Below are 22,500 nucleotides of genomic sequence, written 5' to 3'. Positions count from 1 at the left end.
ACATTGTGTTGGTGTTTCAGGAGGAGTATGTGTCGGAGGGAATCAGCTGGACCTCAGTGAGTTACACAGATAATGTTGGCTGCATTAATCTGATCAGTAAGAAGCCCACAGGTCTGCTGTACCTGCTGGACGAGGAGAGCAGGTGAGTGAAAGGTTAAACAGGGGCGTAACCCGGACTGGGTGGTGGGGCTGAAGCTGAGTAAACGGTTAAAAAGGGGCGTAACCTGGTCTGGGCTGTAGCCTCGAAGATTTTATCTTTAGCCCCAAATAATTGTCCACCTGGAGTGGTTTATCAATACCTAAATGATGGAGATGCATGGAGAAGAAACTGGGCTCAGCCCTGGATGAGTAACAGTCCAGCTAACGCCCCTGGGTTCAACACAACACAACACTACACTACACAACACTACACTACATGACACTACACGACACAACACTACATTACACTACACAACACTAAACTACAGAGCACTACACTACACAGCACTCCACTACACTACACAGCACTACACTACACAACTACACAACACTACACTACACAACTACACAACACTACACTACACAACACTACATTACACAACACTACACACACTACACAGTACTACACAACACTACACTACACTACACAGCACTACACTACACTACACAACACTACAAACACTACACTACACAACACTACACTACACTACACTACACAACTACCCAACACTACACAACACTACACACTGTGCATTCACCTCCCTCTTCCTGTCTGAACCTCCTCCAGTTTACCTCAAGCGACTGATAACACGCTGTTGGAGAAGTTTAAGCGGCAGCATCAGGAGAACCCTTACTTTGTTCCTACACTGGTTCTAGAGCCCGCCTTTGTCATCCGACACTACGCCGGCAAAGTCAAATACCAAATAAAGGTAGAGTCATGGTGTACACCTGTAGCTGTTATTTTACAATCTAATAGCTAGCATGCTAGTTATGTTTAGCTACACAGGCTTATGCTAGTTTTAATCCATTTAATGAAGCTACTAGCTAGCTATTTATTATAATGTAACCAACTCCAGTGTTAACGCTAGCTAGCTAATTTCAGAGGGCAGTGCAGCTCAGCAGGGGATCGATGTGCTCTCAAGAAAGAGTTAGAAGACTGAGACAGAAGTATGGTGTCTGATGAAGCTTCATGTTCCCTCAGGATTTCAGAGCGAAAAACACAGACCACATGAGGCCCGATATCGTCGCTGTCCTTCGCAGTAGTAAACGAGGATATCTGAGGCGATTAATCAGTTCAGACCCAGTCGCAGTGTTCAGGTGGGGGGTCCTCAGGGCCACCGTACGTGCAGTGTATGCCATTAAAGGGGCGGGGCAACGCCGGGCCACGGAACATCCAGGTAACAAGTCAAGTTCATGTTTATTAATGTAATAACAGAATATGTGACTTTGATGAAGTGGACCGTGTGTGATGATGTGGTGATGTAATGGTGATGATGAAGTGATGTAATGGTGATGATGTGGTGTGTAGTGACAGTAAGACGATACTCCCGTGACACACTGAAACAAATGAAGAGACCGTCCTCCACCATTGGCCAACTGATGAGGTGAGACTTTCACCAGCTGTCTCTCTCTGTCATGTCTCTCTCTCTCTCTCATGTCTCTCTTTCACTGTCATGTCTCTCTCTCTATCATGTCTCTCTTTCTCTCTGTCATGTCTCTCTCTCTGTCATGTCTCTCTCTCTGTCATGTCTCTCTCTCTCTGTCATGTCTCTCTCTCTCTGTCATGTCTCTCTCTCTCTGTGTCATGTCTCTCTCTCTCTGTCATGTCTCTCTCTCTCTGTCATGTCTCTCTCTCTGTGTGTCATGTCTCTCTCTCTGTGTCATGTCTCTCTCTCTCTCTCTCGCTCTGTCATGTCTCTCTCTCTGTGTCATGTCTCTCTTTCTCTGTCATATCTCTCTCTCTCTCTATCATGTCTCTCTCTCTCTCTCTCTGTGTCATGTCTCTCTCTCTCTGTGTCATGTCTCTCTCTCTCTGTCATGTCTCTCTCTCTCTGTCATGTCTCTCTCTCTGTGTGTCATGTCTCTCTCTCTGTGTCATGTCTCTCTCTCTCTCTCGCTCTGTCATGTCTCTCTCTCTGTGTCATGTCTCTCTTTCTCTGTCATATCTCTCTCTCTCTCTGTCATCTCTCTCTCTCTCTCTCTCTGTGTCATGTCTCTCTCTCTCTCTCTCTCTCTCTCGCTCTGTCATGTCTCTCTCTCTACACGCAATATTAGTGAAGCAGTTTATAAATGTAAATATTAGCAGTAATGATAATAACCTGAACTGAGACTGAAATAGTGAAATGTCCTTTTTGAATTATTATAACTGTAAATATAACCAACATAATGATTAGATATTTGTGTAAGCAGCACATGTTTATATTTACTATATTTACTCTTAGAAACATTTTATAGCAGCTGTTTATATGAACACCTTTAATACAGTGAGATTATTTCTGTCATAGAAGTACAAGAGCGAACAGTTGTTTTTATCTCTGTGTCTCTGTGTGTTCTGTGTCTCTGTGTATTCTGTGTCTGTGTGTCTCTGTGTGTTGTGTGTCTCTGTGTGTTGTGTGTCTCTGTGTCTCCGTGTCTCCGTGTGCTCTGTGTCTGTGTGCTCTGTGTCTGTGTGCTCTGTGTCTGTGTGTTCTGTGTCTCTGTGTGTCTCTGTGTCTCTGTGTGCTCTGTGTCTCTGTGTGTCTGTGTGTCTCTGTGTGCTCTGTCTCTCTGTGTGTCTGTGTGTCTCTGTGTGTCTCTGTGTGTTGTGTGTCTCTGTGTCTGTGTGTCTCTGTGTGTCTCTGTGTGTTGTGTGTCTCTGTGTCTCCATGTCTCTGTGTGCTCTGTGTCTGTGTGCTCTGTGTCTGTGTGTTCTGTGTCTCTGTGTGTCTCTGTGTGCTCTGTGTCTCTGTGTGCTCTGTGTCTCTGTGTGCTCTGTGTGTCTCTGTGTGTCTGTGTGTCTCTGTGTGCTCTGTGTCTCTGTGTGCTCTGTGTCTCTGTGTGCTCTGTGTCTCTGTGTGTCTGTGTGCTCTGTGTGCTCTGTGTCTCTGTGTTCGGTGTCTCTGTATGTTGTGTGTCTCCGTGTCTCTGTGTGTTCTGTGTCTCTGTATGTTCTGTGTCTGTGTCTCTGTGTCTCTGTGTGTTCTGTGTCTCTATATGTTCTGTGTTCTGTGTCGCTGTGTGTTCTGTGTGTGTGCTGTGTGTCTCTGTGTGTTCTGTGTCTCTGTGTGTCTCTGTGTGCAGTCAGCATTCCTGCATCGATTTCTCCTTCGACCGTTCTGAGGAGAACCCGCTCGAGATTTTGGAGGACGTCTTTGCCACATTTGAGAGCAAAAAGTATGTTGGTACTGACGTACAGATGCTATCTCTCTCTCTCTCACACACACACACACACACACACAGGTTCCTCTGGGTTCTTGTCTTCTCACTGGCTTTTCTTGGAACAACTGTGCATTCCTGAATTATTGGCACCCTTTATGAAAATGAGAACGTTTTCAACTGTAAAAAAGATTACTGCAATATGTGATATTTTTAGCTCAAATATGTAAGTTTTTGTTAAAAAAAAAAAAAAAAACACAGAGAAATTGACAATGAAGATTTTGTCAGAGCTGTGTGTCTGACTGAAGGAGGCGGTTTTTGGGCTGAAATTTACAGAAAAGTTCACAAAGCTGTGATATTTGTTGTTTTTTTCCTCCGTCCTGCTCATGTGTTCGATTCCTGACACATTTTCCAGGTGAAACGTTTTGTTTTTAGTCGTTATTGAGCTAAATTTGAACTGCTTATGTCTTTTGGTAACGTGTGAGACCTCAGGGAAACATGATATAAAAATAAAAACTCCTCAGCACAGAGAGCAGTATAGAGTCATGTAATATACTATTTTTCAAGAATGATCATTAGTTTTGTGTGTGTTTATTTACGATATTACCGCAGGGTGTCAATAATTTTGGCATGTATGAGTACTTGGTGTGTGATGAAATGTAATCAGTTGTTGGTGGTGGATTTTGGATTCTACTGCATTATGGGATTTTATTTTGTGCTGATTATGGCATTCCCCTCGGCTCTGTCCCAAATCCTACAGTAGAGCATTAGTTACTACTTTCAATTGTTTTATGTGTTATGTTCATTTTTATTACGTGTCTCTGTCCTCTGGATGCTAACGGCTAATTAGCCAATTAGCAAGCAGGCTATTAGCAAGCTAGAGAATGGGCTACGATAACACAATGCTTTAATATTTCTAGTCACTCTTCTGTGTATCTCTGTGCAGTTTATAGTCCTCTAGACGGTAGTTCCTGTTAGTAGCCGTTGTTTTAGGCACTCGGACACAGCCGTAACCCCTTCTCCTCTGCTGTGTCAGGGAAATGCATGCCAAAATCCTCCGCACGGTAACGCAGTTAGGTGGTGAAGTTCCTCAAAAGTTTCGTCTCTCCACCGTTTCTCTGAGGAAATTACGACACTTTTCTCCGTGAGTCTGGGCCTCTGCTGATCAGCTAATCAAACACTTCCTCTCTAATCCTGTATAATGATTCATAACCCTTTCATATTTCCCTTCTGCCTCTTTATAACTCTTTCTATTTCTTACAAATCTTAATAACTCCTTTATATCTCGTTTATAATGCTTTATATTATTTCAGTAGGCTTTACCCATTCCTCATTTATAATACCTTTATAAGCTTTATAGTCTTTCGCATTCCCTCGTTCCTGTGCTTGTGTTCGTGTGGTGTTTCTAACCTGCTGTGTGTGTGTGTATGTATGTGTGTACGTGTATATGTGTGTGTGTATGTGTGTATGTGTGTGTGTGTGTGTGTGTGTGGTGTTGTAGGAAAAGCCGTGCCGGTCGTAATAAACAGATCATTCCAAAGGTAACACTATTCTGTAGTATTACACACTGAATACAGACTCACACACAGATTAAACACACACATACTGAACACAAACACAGATTAAACACACACACTGAACACACACACACTGAACACACACACACAGAGATTAAACACACACACTGAACACACACAGATTAAACACACAAACACAGAACACACAAACATAGAGATTAAACACACACACACACAGATTAAACACACACACAGATTAAACACACACACATACTGAACACACACACTGAACATACACACACAGAGATTAAACACACACACACACTGAACACACACACACAGATTAAACACACACTGAACACACACACTGATTGTTTGTGCAGAACCTGATGGACTGTCGCTGTCTGAAGCTCATCATGGATTTGAATCTTCACAACAGCGACACTCGCATTTCACCCCACCTGCACAAGAAGAAGAAACCTCCCAGCATCAGCAGCCAGTACCAGGTGTGTGTGTGTGTGTGTGTGTGTGTGTGTGTGTGAGAGAAAGAGAGAGTTGTGTAGGACATATTTTCCTACACATAAAAGCCCATGAAGGGAACTGTGGTGTTTAATGGACCCTGATGGACAGATCAATACTACCGTGTGTGTGTGTGTGTGTGTGGGTGTGTGGGTGTATGGGATGTTTTTCAGATGTCTCTGGTGAAGCTGTTGGACACACTGAGGAGAGCCGAGCCGTTCTTTGTGCGCTGTATCAGGTCCAACGCTGAGAAGGTTCAAACTCTTTATAACGTTGGCGGTTAAGACCGGCCCAAACCCCAAGTGTGATTACATTGTGTGTGTGTGTGTGTGTGTGTGTGTGTGTGTGTGTGTGTGTTTCAGAGGGAAATGCAGTTTGATGATGAGCTCGTTCTTCGACAGTTGAGGTACACTGGCATGTTAGATACGGTCCACATTAAGAGATCAGGTTACGGAGCCAAGTACACTTTTAAGGTATAGTTCTGTTTCCTGAAGTTCACAAACAGGAAATGAGTGTGTGTGTGTGTGTGTGTGTGTGTGTGTGTGTGTGTGTACTCATGTAAAACTTTATTCTCGAACCCATGTGCAGGAGTTCAGGGAGGAATTCAGGATCCTGCTGCCGAGACAGTCGTCTTCTCCTCTGCAGGACATTGAGAAACTTCTGCTAAGAATCACAGCGGAGAAGAACAACTTCCAGATCGGCAAGACCAAGGTCTCGCGTCCTCACGTCCTCACGTCTTCGTGTCCTTGCTGCCTCATAATTATCTACATATTTAGTTGAGGTAACTGACACAGGTAACTGTCCTTTCCAGGTGTTTTTAAAGGAGATGGAGAGACAGAAGCTCCAGAACACACTGCATAAGGAAGAGATGCGGAGAATCCTCCTGCTGCAGCGTTGGTTTCAGGCGTGTCTCACACGTAAACACTTCCTGATGAGGAAGAGGGCCATCATCACTGTACAGGTGGATTAAAGATCATTACATTTTACATTTACACAGAAATGAAAAATGGACCAATAATAATGGTAAATGGTCTGCACTTATATAGCGCTTTTTTTAACTTTAGCGGTTCCAAAGCACTTTACACTGTGTCTCATTCACCCATTCTCACACACACACACACACACCAATGGTAGCAGAGCTGCCATGCAAGGTGCTAACTTGCCATCAGGAGCAACTTGGGGTTCAGTGTCTTGCCCAAGGACACTTCGGTATGTGGAGTCATGTGGGCCGGGAATCGAACCGCCGACCCTCCGATTAGTGGACAACCCGCTCTACCACCTGACCCACAGCCGCCCTGCACACTACACTGTGTATAGCATCCGTACATCTCCTCCCCATCCTCCTCCTCCTCATCTTCATCATCAGGGTTTATTACACTGCCTCAGGTTTAGACTACATTAGAAACAATAGGTGACAGCCGAGCTCAATATATTTATCTCTCAATCCCACAGCCATAAACACAACAAACACTAACACACAAGCACTAACACATACACACATACTAACACACACACACACCCACATGCACTAACATGCACACAGACACACATCTGCTTTCACTGAAATGCTTTAAACTCTGCAGACAAAGACTGAACTAAAGCAAATGGAATTTTTTTTCTCTTACTGACATAAAGAATTAAATAAATATGGAATATTGATATTAATTCAACTTAATAAATGTTCCTAAGCATAAAAATTCTGAAAGTGGAATTCAGATCTCAGACTGTGAGAACTGGAAATGAAATTATTTAAAGATTTTTTTTTTGTTTCTATGTTAGTTGTGTTTTTAACCACAGCTTTCAGTATCTGACGTGTCTGTTCTACAAACTTATTTTTACTAAACCTTCATAAGGTGTTGAACATGGTGGTACCGGTTCTGAGGGTGCTCCCATCAGTGTCAGTGTAGGTGACTGGTTGTTTATTATATTTTTGGGTTCTGTGATGTCAGAGGTCATGGCGAGGTTATCGAGTGTCGACCCAGTGCAGAGCAGCCACGGTGATCCAGAAAGCATGGAGAGAATCTCGTGAGCGAGCCGAGTACCTGCGGCAGAGAGAGAGCCTGAGGAATCTGCAGCAGCTGAAACAGAGTTCAGAGAACCGCAGGTACACAACCATTAACCTTCATCATCATCATCACAGCTGGATGGAACGGGGGGATTAGGAACAGTAATGAAGGCTTGAGTCTTTAATTTGTCATTGATTTGTTTTCCAGGCATCTGCAGGAGGAGCGAGTGCGTAGGGTAGATGGTGTTAAGGGCACTTCAGGAAGTGAGGACAGCAGGAATGAGACGCTGCTGCCACGCCCTGATGGTAAAATAAAGCCGCTGCCGCCGATACCGTCCCAAACGCCAGCAAAGAACGAGAGCGTGAAGAACCTTGGGGACAAGGACCAGCAGAACCGAGGCAGCGCCCCGGAGCAGAGGGAGAGACGAGAGAATGAGAAGATGGACAGAGACACCTCAGTCCCTGCCGCTCCACCCCAACCGGACTCTCTGACCGATCCAAAAACAGACAATGGTCTTGGCATGATGACGCTGCAGCGCTCCAAACCGGCCAACATGAGGGAGAAAGTGGAGAAGTGGAGAGAGCGAAGGAGTGACATTGTGGTTTTGGAGACGAGCAACCTCGAGAACTTCGGGATGAGCAGATTAAAGTAGGACTCGTTTGCAAATGGATGATCAGGGGTCCAAGCACTCAGCAGTGCAGAATTTATGATGATTGTTACTTGGTTGGAGTTTTTCTCAAGTGTTTTAGTTCATCCTGTAAATGCAGCGCCTCACACGGATCACACGGGTCACACGGGTCACCTGGGTCACACGGGTCACACGGGTCACACAGCCACACGAGTCACACGAGTCACACAGGCCACACGGGTCACACGGGCCACACGGGCCACACGGGTCACACAGCCACACGAGTCACACAGGTCACACGAGTCACACAGGCCACATAGGTCACACGGGCCACACGGGCCACACGGGTCACACAGCCACACGAGCCACACAGCCACACGGGTCACACGAGTCACATGAGTCACATGAGTCACATGGGCCACACGGGCCACACAGGCCACACAGCCAAACGGGTCACACGGGTCACACAGGTCACACAGGCCACACAGCCACACAGCCACACGGGTCAAACGGGTCACACGGGTCACACAGGCCACACAGCCACACGGGTCAAACGGGCCACACGGGTCACACAGGCCACACAGCCACACGGGTCACACAGGCCACACAGCCACACGGGTCACACGGGTCACACAGGCCACACAGCCACACGGGTCACACGGGTCACACAGGCCACACGGGTCACACGGGCCACACGGGTCACACGGGCCACACAGGCCACACAGCCACACGGGTCACACGGGTCACACAGGCCACACGGACCACACGGGTCACACAGGCCACACGGGTCACACAGCCACACGGGTCACACGGGCCATACGGGTCACATGGGTCACACACCTCACACAGCCACACGGGTCACACAGCTTTGGCCTGTTGGTGGCGCTAGACTGTTTAAAGTGTGTGAACGGTTCTCTGGGCCTCAATGGCGTGTGAAATAATAACACACACTCGCCCTAGGGCTCTTAAACCGTCTGTGCTTGGACCCCTAATGACAGCAGCTACATTGCACCTCTTTCCTGTTTTTATTCATTATTATTACACTGTATATAAAGTTTATAATCGACTTAAACATGGGAATAAACTCATTTTCTAACTCAGGACTCGAGGAATCTCAATGTCCCTGGATAATCTGACCAATCTGAGCTCATCTGAGTCGGACAGTACGTCTCCGTCCAACACCGAGGTACTGTATAACACACACACACACATTAACTGTAATATGTATAAAATATTACAAGTCTCCCAACTTTACAGCACTTTAATTAGAGTAGATTTTTCATGAGGGAGATCATGAAGGGAGATTATAATGAGTATTATAACCCTCAGCACCTCAGTGTGTGCTGTAGTTACACTCCATCAGTGCTGATCAAATATTGTTCAGATGTTAATGTCTAATCCAAGGATTTCTCCTAAACTAGGATCTTAAGGAGAAGCGGACCTCTTTTCCCTCAGCAGTATTATTATTATCGTTATTATTATTATTATTATATATGGACATGTTCATGATAAAGATATACAGTGTTGATTAATGAGGTCGAATTGATTATCAGTAGTCTCAATCACAGGAAAATGAAATGAAATGTACTTTCAACGTTAATTCCAATCTCCTGACAGATTTTCGATGTGTTGGATGTGATTATTCAGTAACGCGCTTAACGAGACACGCCCGAGTGTGAAGTGTCCGTTTGAAAGCTGTGAATTTTTCCTGCGAATCTGCTTCGGTTTGCTGACGTTTCAGCCTCAGCGTGTTCTCGTGCCTGCTGTGTGCGAGAACCAGAACACGTTTCCTGTGAGCATGATGATGACGGAACCTTGTTTGGGAAACATAGGTGACGCTGCGTAGACGTAGGCGATCAAGACACAAGCGTCGATTGGCTCACGCTCGCAGCGGCCTCATGCTGAAAGGCACAGAGGAGTGTGAGGATTACTGGATTTTCCCACTTCCTCCATTCAGCCCGGGCATCTCATTTCGCTCCAGCGCCCCTGTGGTGCTCCATAAAACCCAGGTGACCTTCAACACAGACCGGCGAACACTCCCTGTGACACCCGTCTTTATAACGCATTATAACTGTGCTCATAGCGCTATGCACTGGTTTAGGAGATCCATATCTTTATTCATGTAACGTGACTGGTGTTGCTATGGAAACGATGTGATTATACAGTGATTGAATCCCCTGATGCAGTGCAGGAAAGGTTTTGCTTTTCAGTGAGCTATGTTTTCTGCATGTGGTTAATTTAAAGCAGTGCCCTGTCCGTGTTCTATTTCAGTTCTTTCCCCTGGTATCATTGGATTTCCTTCTCGTGTGGAGTTCTGCTCAGAGCTGCTCATCTTCTCCGGGTCAGAAATCAGTTGCAACGTGAAGATTTTTCGGAACGTTCCACATCCCCGACCGGTTTAACGACGACATAACGTGCTTCAGAAGCTCCTAATGATGGAAATTAAAACATGACGTGAACTTTGAGACTTTAAGATGCTCTTATCTTAATATCAGGCTTTATTTTAAACAACGTTATTTTTTTAAATTGGATCTAAAGCAGTTTTTATATGAAGTTTTCTCACTTGAATTGAATTACTTTAGAATGTTACAGACTGCACCTTTAATACACAACAACGAACAGTTGAACCTCGGTTTCCATGACAACTTTAATAAACAAAGACGTCCTCGTGTCTCGCAGAGAAGACGGTTAATGAAGACGTTCTGTACCCCTCTGAATTAAGAGCACAGTTATAATGAGGTACATGATAACAGTTATAAAGAGTGAATAAGGGTGTCGTAGGAAGTGCAGCTGAAGCTCAGCATGTGCACTAAAGTATTAACCCCCTGACAGAACCAGTGCTGCTGCTCTCTTCATCATGGCTTTGTGTCTCTATCGCGGTTGGTTTGGTTTCCTGACCTTTTACTTTTGTTGTTAGTTGTTGTCAAGTGTGAAACCTCAGCACGCCAGAAACAGAACCATGACTGATGTCACGTTGTGCTGAACATGATCTAAAACTCTTTGCTGAGTCATGCTGTAACTCGGAGGCTGTGCTCCAGTACAGAACACAGTGCTTCAATTTCAACTTCTCTTTCTCCAGAACTGCTCTACTTTATTTCTTTATCAGCTCCAGTGAAATGTTTTGATCACTATAGACTTCAGCAGAAAAAAATTACCCAGAAGGCATTGCTGCAGGTTTATTTAATGGTCAGTCAAATGGAAAGGTATTCCAAACTGCATCACATTACTCTGCTAGTGAGTTAGCACACTGGCTAGTTAGCACATGAGGCAGGCATCACGCTATCTAAGAAGAAAACAGGGAATTTGTACGCTCACAGAATTCGTTATCACCATTTACCAAATCATAAAATGATCACATTTAGCATGCTAGCTAGGTGACACACCAGCTACTTAGCATGCTAGTTTAATATTGTTGTGATTATTATATCAAGTTGGCACTCCAGATAATTAGCATGACAGGTTGACAGAACACCAGAAAGCAAAATATCAAATAGTTAAAAAGTAAAGTATGTAAATTAGCTAGGTTTAATACTGTCTGTCTTTTTTTCCTCAAATCAGCTAATGATCACACTAGCTAACTAAAAAATGACCATGCTAGCTAGTTGAAAAAAAACAACAACAGCTAGTTAGAACACGGGTCCATTTAGCAAATGTGTGATTATAATTAGCAATATTTTAGCAAAGCAGCTAGTTAACATGCTACAAGCAACTGGTCACACCTGTGTTGAAGTAGCACAGCAGTGTTTTAGCGAGTCGTAGCACGTGTGAGGGAGCGTGAGCGCATAAATCACTTCACGTTAGCTACGATGTCGTTGCTGTCGAGGGCGAAACGAGGTGAGGTTAATACACACTCCGTTACAGAAAGTTCACAGGGAAGTTTAATTCTGTCCCGGTTTATATCACTAATACAATTAAGCTGACCATTTCATCTGTTTAATCACTCGATATCCATCCAGATTTACATGATTAATCATCACTCACCTCCTTAACACACTCTAATTATTAATTTAAAAAACTGGACTAATTATTTTTCTTTTAGGTTGAGTGTAATTAACTTTAACACTAATTACTACAGGACAAAAATTCTGCTTAGTGTTGTTTCTTAGCGATGTCAAATTTGACTTATTATTATTATTATTATTATTATTATTATTAGTGAAAAAGGTCAAAGGTGAACAATCATGGTGTATTTACAGCATGCGGTGGTGGGAACGCTGTCAATGATCATTAACCTACTGATCAGTTCATGAAGCTGTACACGTACTGAAGATTCTCAGGATTTATGATGCAGCTTTACAGATAAAGCAGTAAACCTGATTAGCTGTTCTTGTTCTCTGGGTTTTCTGGAGCATGGAGGAGTTTTGGGGACGAGGAGCTCTGTGTAGACTTCCACTGTGTGTTTCATCAGGTGGGACGCTGAAGTGCTGCTTTTACTGGACATGCTGAATAATGTGATTTTTTCCTCAAGGCTGGATGCATAGGCTACAGAGAGAGAGAGACAGAGTGTGTGTGTGTGTGTGTGTGTGTTTGTGTTTGTGTGTGTTAATGAGGCTGTTTTACTTTCAGCTGCCTGATGGATCTAAATCGAGTGTGCTGCAGAGCCCAAGTGAAGCCACACCCTCACCACAGCAACTCGCTCCGGAAAAGTGAGTCATGCTGATAAACGGAAAAATATTCATTACATTTAACAAAGAAAATAAGACAGAAGTTATTGAATATTTCATCGACCAGATGCTCGTCCACTAATCCCAAACATTACAATTCGGCCTCACAAATAAAGTTTCATGATAAAGAAAATGTGGAATATGAAATCTTATCAGTAATGTAGCCTGCTAGCTAAAAGAAAGAAAGAATAAATAACAAATGAGGAAAAAAGGAAAGGAAGACAAGAAAGAAATAGAGGACGACGGAAAAAAGAATGAAAAAATGAATAAGATGATACAGTGCATGGGAAATGGAGTTAGGAGTAAGTGAAGAGTGTTGGGAACGTGCTATAGGGAGGATACAGTCTACTACTTCTTGTGCTCGTCTTGCGCTCATCCAATTCAAAGATTTACATAGAGTCCATTTGTCTAAGTCGAGACTTTCTGTAATATATCCAGAAGAAGAGGACAAGTGTGATAAATGCCATGGCTCTCCCTGTCATCTTGGTCATATGTTTTTCTTTTGCCCTGATCTCTATGGTTGGGGGTTGTTTAGTTGATTGTACTCTTTAATTTAGTTTTTCTTTTCTACACCATGTATGTATGCATGTGTGTGTGTGTGTGTGTGTATATGTATGTATAACAAAAAATGAGAATGGTATTGTTTCTATGTGACAGGAAATATGTTTTCTTTCTCAATCAAAATATTTTGGGGAAAAAAAAGATGATACTGTGAGTGAATGAATGAATAAAATAAAAAAAGAAAAGACAAATGAAGAGTGGAGTGAGGAGAAAGAAAACAAAGGGAGAAGAGAGAAGAATGAATGCATTAGTGTTTTTTATTTCATGTCCTGGTGTCTGTTCTTTTTTTCCAGAGGAGGGTTTTTTGGTCGGTATTTCCCTCTGGGTCAGAAGAAGCGTCTCACTCCTCAGGACGGAAACGTGACGATGGCCAGGACCCTCGCCGAGAGAGAAGAGTGTAACAGCACTCAGCTTTACTCTATCTATCTGTCTGTCTATCTGTCTGTCTATCTATCTATTAGGTCTATAGTGTTGTTATTTATTTTGTGTGTATGTTGTGTTTGATCTGTAGTTAAGAGGTCGAACAGTAACTCCCCCACGTCGGCGTCTCCGTCCTCACTGGCCAAGCGGAAACGTCAGAGTATTAGGATCAGCCGCGGGACACAAATAAGGGAGCAGAGTAACGCCTCACTCAACCGCCAGATCACCGACACAACAGAACTGCGCCACCTCGACGAGTTCCTGGGAAATCAGGTGTGTGTGTGTGTGTGTGTGTGTGTGTGTGTTTGGGTGTGTACTGTGTTATTCTGCAATCAGATCCTGGACACTTGGTAATGTTTGGCGCGTGTTTGGCACGTGTTTTGTGCCTGTTTGTGTGTTTGGTGTGTGTTTGGTGTGTTTGGTGTGTGTTTGGTGTGTGTTTGTGTGTTTGGTGTGTGTTTGGTGTGTTTGGTGTGTGTTTGCGTGTTTGGTGCATGTTTGGTGTGTGTTTGGTGTGTGTTTGGTGCGTGTTACCTTCAGATGAATGAGCTACAATCCAGGGCGAAGTCTCTCTCAGAGACGGAGGTGATTTTCTTCACGGCCACGATGCAGTTCAGAGACACGATTAAGAGCATGTACTCGCTCTCGGTGAGGAACACACTTATTGTTCACTCGTTATTCACTCACTGTTCACTCACTGTTCACTGTTCACACGTGTGTGTGTGCGTGTGTGTGTGCATGTGGTTTGAACAGAACCCTCAGATCAATTATAAAGGCCTGCTGCAGGGATACAAAACTAAAGTGGCGAGTTTAGCTGCGCAGAAGAAGAAGGACGAGGTGCCGCTGGTGGTGAATTTATTCCAGTCGGTGCTGGACGGCTTTATCAGAGCCGAGATTAAACGCGTCTCGTCAGTGTCTGACATCAACAAGGTACACACTCATATAGTTATTAATAATAATAATAATAATAATTAGAAGCATAAGAAGGAATACTATTATTATTACATATTATTAAAGCACAATATTAAATGCACATATTGAAGTGTATGTTCGCTGTGCCCTATATAAATTATAATTATTTTAATATACTGTATATTATAATATTTTTTCTTATCAGCCCACGAAAAAGATGAAGAGGATGAGAGAGAGTGATAAGTGTGTAAGTTTATTTATATTGTATTATTTTATTTATACACTTGATCCTGACAGTCTGTACTACACTTTAGTGCACTGCTGTGTGTGTGTGTGTGTGTGTGTGTGTGTGTGTGTGAAGTCTGACAGCCCGCTAGATCACTCATTCAGTACGTACCAAGTTAACATCGTTCAGTCATGTGACATGTGCGGCTCGTTCATCTGGTGCATGGAGAAAGCCTGCATGTGCAGCAGTGAGTTACCCACAATGCACTGCTCTACCCCTACAATACATAGTGCACATAGTGCTGCTAGGGAGTGTGGTTTGGGACAGGCCCACAGTGGGCTGATGATATAGTGATTAGTGTGTGTGATCTGAGAGACATTACACATCAGTAATCTGTAGTGTGTGTGTTGTGATTTTCAGTGTGTAAGATGGTGTGTCACAGGAAGTGTATGAGTAAGATACTAACACCCTGCTCCAAACACCTGGATAAGAAGGTAAGTGATTTTCCAGTACTAATTAATCACGTAATTGTATTTTCCGGACTATAAGTCGCAGTGTTATTACTTCTACCGGCTTGCTGATCAGCCAGTGTGTTATACCTCTAAAACACACCACACCGCCGCCTACTGGTGCAGCGCTAGTAACAATAATGATTATTTACCACAACAGCTGGAGTAGCACACACCTCCCGTAATCACTAACACACTTTTCAGCAGTAAGTTTTGATCCACTAATCTGATTGGATGAGAGATGTTCTGAGAGCGCTGATATTCAGTAGAACAGTAGGGCTGGGCGATATGACAAAAATATCATGTCACGGTCCTTGAGGACGTTTCTAGGATATGCGATGCGAATCACGATATATAGTTTAGCTAACAAACTGTCTGCAAAATAAACCAAAAAAATGTTTCATTCAGTTTGACTACAAAGACAAAGAAGATTACGTTTTTAAAAAATCACACCAGTTATATTTTTTGAATATTAATTTCTTGTTTATAGAACTGTTTATAGTAGCAACATCACACTCATGCTGCTGTACTGAATATCAGCACGACTGTGAACACCTGTGTGTGTGTGTGTGTGTGTGTGTGTGTGTGTGTGTGTGTGTGTGTGTGTGTGTTACAGACTGAAGCAGGTAAAGTCACTGTGTACTTCGGAGTGCACTTACCCACTTTGACCAGCAGGGAAGAGCCCGTGCCCTGTGTGTTGGAGAGGCTGCTGGCGCATGTGGAGATGAACGGACTCTACACCGAGGGGATTTACCGCAAATCAGGCTCCACCCTCAAAGCTAAAGAGCTTCATCAGCTGCTGGACATGAGTGAGACACACACAACATAGCAGAAGCCCTCAGTGACTCTGACTCAATCACTATGCACACTCTAAACTGTTGTGATGATGATTGTTGCCATAGAAACAGGCATAACATTTTGGTGTCTGTGTGTGTGTATATGTGTTTCAGGTCCTCAGAGTGCCGTTCTGGATAATTATCAGATCCACACAGTTACGGGGCTGATAAAGTGCTGGTTACGGGAGTTACCTGACCCTCTGATGACCTTTAACCTCTACAGTGACTTCCTGTATGCCGCCGGTGTGTATTTCCCATTTTATACAGTTTTACACACACTCACACACACACACACACACACACACACACACATACACACACACATTGCTGAAGCTGCTCATGTCACATGATGATGTCATGGACAGGAAGTGAGTAGGTTTTTCTCTTACTTTCCCTCAGACGTCCCAGAGACATCAGAGAGGCTGCGAGCTATTTACAGGAAGTTAGAGGAACTTCCTTCTCCGAACTACACCACGCTGGAGCGCCTTATCTTTCACCTGGTCAGGTGAGTGTCCTAAACCACACTCCCTACATACAGTGCTGCTTGAAAGTTTGTGAATTGTGTGTGTGTGTGTGTGTGTGTGTGTGTGTGTGTGTTGTCAGGGTGGCGAAGGAGGAATCTCATAACCGGATGTCTGCTAACGCTCTGGCCATCGTGTTTGCTCCATGTGTCCTGCGCTGTCCTGACGTTTCTGACCCGCTGCTCAGCATGAGAGACCTGCCCAAGACCACACTGTAAGAGACTTCACTACACACACTGAGAACACACACCGCCGCTTTAAACACGTGTGTGTGTGTGTGTGTGTGTGTGTGTGTGTGTGTATAATTTGTGTGTGTGTGTGTGTGTGTGCATAAGGTGCGTGTGTGTATAATTTGTGTGTGTGTGTGTGTGTAGGTGTTTGGAGGTGTTGATCCTGGAGCAGATGAAGAGATTTGACGAGAAGATGAAGGAGATCCAGCAGCTGGAGCACGCTGAGGCTCTGGCAGTTAAACAGCTCACACTGCGCAGACAGAACACGGTCAGTTAGCATGCTAGTACAGTTAGCATGCTAATGCAGTTAGCGCGCTAGTACAGTTAGCATGCTAATGTAGTTAGCACCTGGAGGCTGATTATTTTCCTTTACCCAGGTGTTTTACACCACAGCAGTGTGTGTGAGCTGTTACGAGTTTTTCAATGATCTTCTCAGAGCTGCTGTTATAGAAACCTGATGATGAAGGTGGTGAATATATGTGTGTGTGTGTGTGTGTTTTGTTCTCTGTGCTCTTCACAGCAGTGTGTCTTCTTGTCTCAGGTCCTGGAGAACCCGAAGGGGAAAGTGGACGTATCTCAAAGGGACGGCTCGGACTCAGATGTGGAGAACACGCTCCTTGAGAGGATCCGATCTATAAAACACGAGAAGTCAGTCCTTACTTTAGCATACAATCTGTTAGCATTAGCATAGACTGTGCTCTAATACCTTATATTACCTAATACAATATCTTGCAGATGGAGTGTAATGAGCGTGACGTAGCATTATAGCGTGTTAGCGCTGTGTAAACGGAGTGTAATGAGCGTGACGTAGCATTATAGCGTGTTAGCGCTGTGTAAACGGAGTGTAATGAGCGTAACGTAGCATTATAGCGTGTTAGCGCTGTGTAAACGGAGTGTAATGAGCGTGACGTAGCATTATAGCGTGTTAGCGCTGTGTAAACGGAGTGTAATGAGCGTGACGTAGCATCATAGCGTGTTATGCTGTGTAAACAGAGTGTGACGTGTTTATCTCTGTGATTTAGGAGTAAACTGGCCTACAGGCTGCCGGACCTGGATGGTTCTGATAATGAGAACCTGGACTGTGAGAGCACAGTGAGCATTGAGAGTCCTCTCAAGGACAAAATCACTCACCTGGGCTTGGAAGGTCAGTAACAGGTACAGACGCTTTTTTATTTTAATTTTGCATGACGTCACTGCATGAGGAGAAGGTGGCTCCGCTCATCAGGTTCCTCTCGGGCTCCAAGAAGGTTCCTCTCACTGTAGCTGTAGTTCAGTCTGAATCCTTATTGTTCTCTTCATAAGTAGCTATTTTTAGTAATTGCTAACTGCTGTTGCTGCTGCTAATCTCTGCTAGCGCTGCTATGGAGACAAGCTAACCCTAGCGCACCATCCTGTAACTGCATGCTATGCTACATGATGTAAATGGAAAGTTTCTGTTGCAGGTCAGCGGAGCGTGACGGAGCCACTGAAGCTTCCTGAGGAGAAAACACCGCATGATCACAGAACTCGGAGACAAGTTGATGCTCTGCCCACGTGTCTCGTCCAAGATGGCCACCGAGATTTAATATCGAGCGGACGCTTTACTGACCTCGACATCCCCTTTATAGATGACGACGTTTAGCATCTAAACAATCAGGCGTGTAGCGCTAATCACTCGCTATACCACCATATACACCATGTGCAATACTGTTAGCATGGACTGTTTACAGAGAGTTAGCCAAGTGTGCAGTAGATATTTTTTCTTTCTCTTCATTTACAGTCATATTTGTGTTGGGATTTTGCCAGAAGTCGTCGCTGTGGTTATGTTTAGCTAGTTAACATTGCGCACATGACCTGGCTGGTGTGGAGAGTGCGATGGTTCCACCGACAAGCTAGCTAGCATTCTAGTAGGAGCTAAATATCTAGCTAGCTGATTGTTTAAAAAAATAATGTATTCAATTCTAATTGTAATGTTGCCACTGGAAGAGCTAAAGTTGCTAACTGGTTAGTGCTGTTATTAGAATCAGTGTATAAACTGAAAATAAAATAGCGTGGAAACTCTACAGCGTGACCTAATGAAGAACTCTGACGGTCACTGTGTGCTAACCGCTAGCTAGCATTGGTTAGTTAGCTGAATCCCAGCTAAAACTGTGTTTACACACACAGTGCTGATCAGACCGTAAACACTTGGCGGTTAATATTACAGAAGTGTAATAGCGCGCGATGGCGATGTTAGCGCGCGATGGCTAATCCGTAAGAGAAGAGTTAACTGGTGCCTGTCGTAAAGTCAGAAATGAAACTCCTACCTAATAATAATATCGTCACCACGCCCTCACCTGAATAATCCTCGCTTTATTATGCAACGATGTCACCAGAAAGGCAACTTCCTGTTATTGTTATTTTTTATTAGTTGTGTCTTTTGTCTAACTCACGCTGGAGTTTATAATAACGTGTTCCGCAGCCCTTACTGAACCTGATCACCTGCGTTTATTCATGAAAACACAACTGAATCTTCACCTCCATCACCTCCATCACCTTCATCATCTTCATTATCCGCCCTCCAGCTTCCTCCCTGTCTGTGTCGATTAACCTAGGTGTTGTCTCTCTCGCTCTCTTTCTCTCTCTGTCTCTTTGTCTCTCTCTCTCTCTCTGTCTCTCTCTGTCTCTGTCTCTCTCTCTCTCTCTCTCACTCTGTCTGTCTGTCTCTCTCTGTGTTTGTCTCTGTGTGTGTGTGTGTCTCTCTCTCTCTCCCTGTCTCTGTCTCTGTCTCTCTCTGTGTGTGTCTCTGTGTGTGTGTGTTTCTCTCTCTCTCTCTCTCTCTCTCTCTCTCTCTCTCTCTCAGAGAAACTTGTATATTGTGGAAAATAAAAGTAAGTAGATCAGTGTCATTTCACACAGATGTCTTTGTTCGTGTGTTTAATTTAGATATATTTGATTAACGTCACCATGTTAGGACGCGCTGCCTGCTATAAAGATTTTATAAAGGTTTATAACAGATAAAAGACATGATGATGAATTACACGGATTACATTCATCTTACAGTATTTACACCTTTTCATTTTAAACAGTTTTAGATACACAGCTAAACAAAAACAGTGCATTTTAGACTGATTTATATTATTTTCTTCAGTCTGTTGCTTTCTATAGAAATTACACAGGAAATAATTCTCACATTTGCAGTGGCATTCACTTTTAAAATGTAAAATAATAATGAAAGTAATCACTTACTGAAATTTTTATTCTAAGGTTACACTGACATTTTTATGTGTTTTTTATTTTTTGAAAGAAAATATTTCTGCAAACGAGATCCAATGACCGCTTATTCTTCTTCTGCTTATTATTATTATTCATTTTGAATTATTTGGATTTTGGTGAACTATATGGAAAGAAACATAACTATGTTGTTTCTATAAGAAAAAAAAATTAATTGCAGGATAAAAAAGAAAATGATCATGTTTAACAGAGATTTTTTATATACTCCGTTAATAATGTTTATTGTTACACACCACATAAAAATACATTTAAAAACATAAATAAATAATATGAAATCTTTATTTTATCCCTGTGATATTTACACCTAATATAAATGTGTTACTTTTTATAATCTTTAATATATTTGTGTAATTTGTGTGGGATTGTGTAGGACACTCACTCTGTTATGATGATCATGTTTAATGTTTTCATTTTCTCAAACTTTACATTTCTTAAGCCTTTAAAAGTCTGAGATATGTTTTTTTTTCATGAAACAATAATAATTAGATTAAATTATAGAGTAACGGTCAGTGCATTATCCGGTGTGTGTGTGTGTCAGTTAAACAGAAAAAAAGGGATTTAGCAGAATACAAATTAGAGCTTTAACAATTTATTCTCAATCAGCTGCTTTGTGTAGATCCAGTCATCTAAAAAAATAATCAAATTAAAGCACAGAAACAATGCATTAATAAATCTATAAATATTTTTAGTTTACGAGTTAATGTTAAATAAATCAATACACAAACAAACAAAAATAAATACATTCGCAAATGATATAGTACCTGGGCAGCGGCTGTGAGTGTGCACTATTAACCAATCACAGCGCAGCAGGTGGAATATAATTGGCCAATCATAACACTGGAACGGAGAAGTAGTAACCAATCAAAGCGAAGTAGGCGGGATTTGTCGGAATATGGAAGTTGAAACAGTAATAGTGCTACAGTGAGCTGGAGAATTGAATCATTCAGTTAGCGGGGAAGCTAACTGTATTGGGCTAATATCCGGCTAGGCTGAGCTAAGCTAAGCTAAGCTACTGGGGTAGGTCCATCCGTCTTTGTGTTAAAAGGATGGATATAAGCTAACGATGACCGGAGAGAAAAAGAAGAAAAAGCGGCTGAACCGCAGCATTCTTCTGGCCAAGAAAATCATCATTAAAGATGGAGGCAGTGTGAGTTATCCTGCTTACTGCTAATGCTAACACTGTGTGTGCTAGCTTAGCTTAGCTTAGCTTAGCATAGCATAAGGCTAACGTCAGCATTCTGTTTACATTCACCCGCTTTTAGCTTTTAGCTTTACAGCGTTTTATTAAATTGCAGCGAGTTAAACACGGCGCAGTGACGCGACAATAATCCGATGTAATGTTCATTATCTGATCTAATGTTCATTACAGTGTGTGTGTGATTTAGCCACGCAGTCAGTGTTTACTCTCTCTCTCTCTCTCTCTCTCTCTCTCTCTCACACACACACACACACACAGACTGTAATAATGTTATAATGTTATAATAATGTTATATTTATTAATATTCATCTCTGTAATTAGTTTGTTTCTTTATTTACGTATTGGGGTGTTTGTGCTGCTGTGTAAAGCTGGACCTGTGAGGAACATCTGGAACCCACACACAGTGTAAACATGACTATAACAATATTATGAGCTGTAAATAAACAGCAGCAGCGTTGTTGTTGTTGATGATGATGATGATGATGATGATGATGTTGTTGATGATTTGTCGGTGATGAGAGCTGGACATTCCTCACTTTATACTGTTTTATACATACTTTACTTTCTAATCTCCTCTATTATATTAAAGTTAATTACAATTGAATAGTAAGATAAATCCGCTTTTCATTATATGTGGATAAGTTAAATGAAGATAGCGGTGATTAGTGATGAGTTATATTCTGTAGAATTACTTATTGTTATTCATCTATAGTATTAGGGTTATGATGATGTTATTGTATTTAATACATATATTTAGTGTATTCTATATTATATTAGGGTAAATTTGTTTATTGTAAAATTGAGTAAGCTTTTCTGAATAATAATAATAATATTAATAATAATTGGTATCATAATTATAATAAATATTTAGTAAATCAGTAGTTTGTGTTGTTTATTGAAATAAGCTTCTCTGTGATGTTCAGGTCAGTTACACTGAGTGTACTGTATCATAACCGGTGTGTGTGTGTGTGTAAAGTTAACAGAGAGGACAGCTTTTGTGTAAGGATAAATGCACTGAAGCTGTAAACTGGGGTTGAGTGTGTTGGAGTTACAATGTGAAGGAGAGAGAAACTACAGCAGTGTACTGGAGGAATAACACACAGTGGGACCTGCTGTTTCAGTAAATTAATCAACATCAGGGTGGAGTTACTGTTACACCCTGAGATTA

General features: G+C 42.6%; 2 protein-coding genes across 5 annotated transcripts in view; both read left to right on the top strand.

The window, feature by feature from the left end:
* The window catches only part of myo9b (myosin IXb), a 32,126-nt gene extending 12,372 nt beyond the window's left edge, over positions 1-19,754 (top strand). Inside the window, exons 11-41 of one of the 4 annotated variants that reach the window (XM_053628707.1) lie at positions 21-142; positions 767-908; positions 1,181-1,376; positions 1,508-1,583; positions 3,259-3,351; positions 4,835-4,874; positions 5,234-5,356; positions 5,543-5,623; positions 5,732-5,842; positions 5,958-6,080; positions 6,181-6,330; positions 7,319-7,473; positions 7,583-8,023; positions 9,105-9,189; positions 9,836-10,012; positions 12,570-12,649; positions 13,522-13,625; positions 13,740-13,921; positions 14,189-14,296; positions 14,402-14,578; positions 14,766-14,807; positions 14,922-15,033; positions 15,207-15,280; positions 15,912-16,104; positions 16,246-16,374; positions 16,531-16,636; positions 16,735-16,866; positions 17,027-17,150; positions 17,403-17,530; positions 17,905-18,026; positions 18,325-19,754. In XM_053628707.1, the coding sequence (XP_053484682.1) occupies positions 21-142; positions 767-908; positions 1,181-1,376; positions 1,508-1,583; positions 3,259-3,351; positions 4,835-4,874; positions 5,234-5,356; positions 5,543-5,623; positions 5,732-5,842; positions 5,958-6,080; positions 6,181-6,330; positions 7,319-7,473; positions 7,583-8,023; positions 9,105-9,189; positions 9,836-10,012; positions 12,570-12,649; positions 13,522-13,625; positions 13,740-13,921; positions 14,189-14,296; positions 14,402-14,578; positions 14,766-14,807; positions 14,922-15,033; positions 15,207-15,280; positions 15,912-16,104; positions 16,246-16,374; positions 16,531-16,636; positions 16,735-16,866; positions 17,027-17,150; positions 17,403-17,530; positions 17,905-18,026; positions 18,325-18,503 (4,107 nt within the window). In that variant the 3' untranslated portion in view covers positions 18,504-19,754. Of the gene's footprint in view, positions 1-20; positions 143-766; positions 909-1,180; positions 1,377-1,507; positions 1,584-3,258; positions 3,352-4,834; positions 4,875-5,233; positions 5,357-5,542; positions 5,624-5,731; positions 5,843-5,957; positions 6,081-6,180; positions 6,331-7,318; positions 7,474-7,582; positions 8,024-9,104; positions 9,190-9,835; positions 10,013-12,569; positions 12,650-13,521; positions 13,626-13,739; positions 13,922-14,188; positions 14,297-14,401; positions 14,579-14,765; positions 14,808-14,921; positions 15,034-15,206; positions 15,281-15,911; positions 16,105-16,245; positions 16,375-16,530; positions 16,637-16,734; positions 16,867-17,026; positions 17,151-17,402; positions 17,531-17,904; positions 18,038-18,324 lie in introns of all 4 variants that reach the window. The other 3 variants (XM_053628708.1, XM_053628709.1, XM_053628710.1) reach the window with 3 other exon arrangements.
* A 760-nt stretch (positions 19,755-20,514) lies between these two features.
* mfsd14a2 (major facilitator superfamily domain containing 14A2) overlaps positions 20,515-22,500 on the top strand; it is a 10,903-nt gene continuing 8,917 nt past the window's right edge. The window contains exon 1 of the mRNA XM_053628716.1: positions 20,515-21,281. Within this exon, the coding sequence (XP_053484691.1) occupies positions 21,198-21,281 (84 nt within the window). The 5' untranslated portion in view covers positions 20,515-21,197. The remainder of the gene's footprint in view (positions 21,282-22,500) is intronic.

This window comes from Ictalurus furcatus, chromosome 7 (genome assembly GCF_023375685.1).
Source record: "Ictalurus furcatus strain D&B chromosome 7, Billie_1.0, whole genome shotgun sequence".
In the NCBI taxonomy this organism is placed as follows: domain Eukaryota; kingdom Metazoa; phylum Chordata; class Actinopteri; order Siluriformes; family Ictaluridae; genus Ictalurus; species Ictalurus furcatus.
Note: the sequence above shows the minus strand (reverse complement) of the source record. Positions and strands in the feature narration are given on the sequence as shown.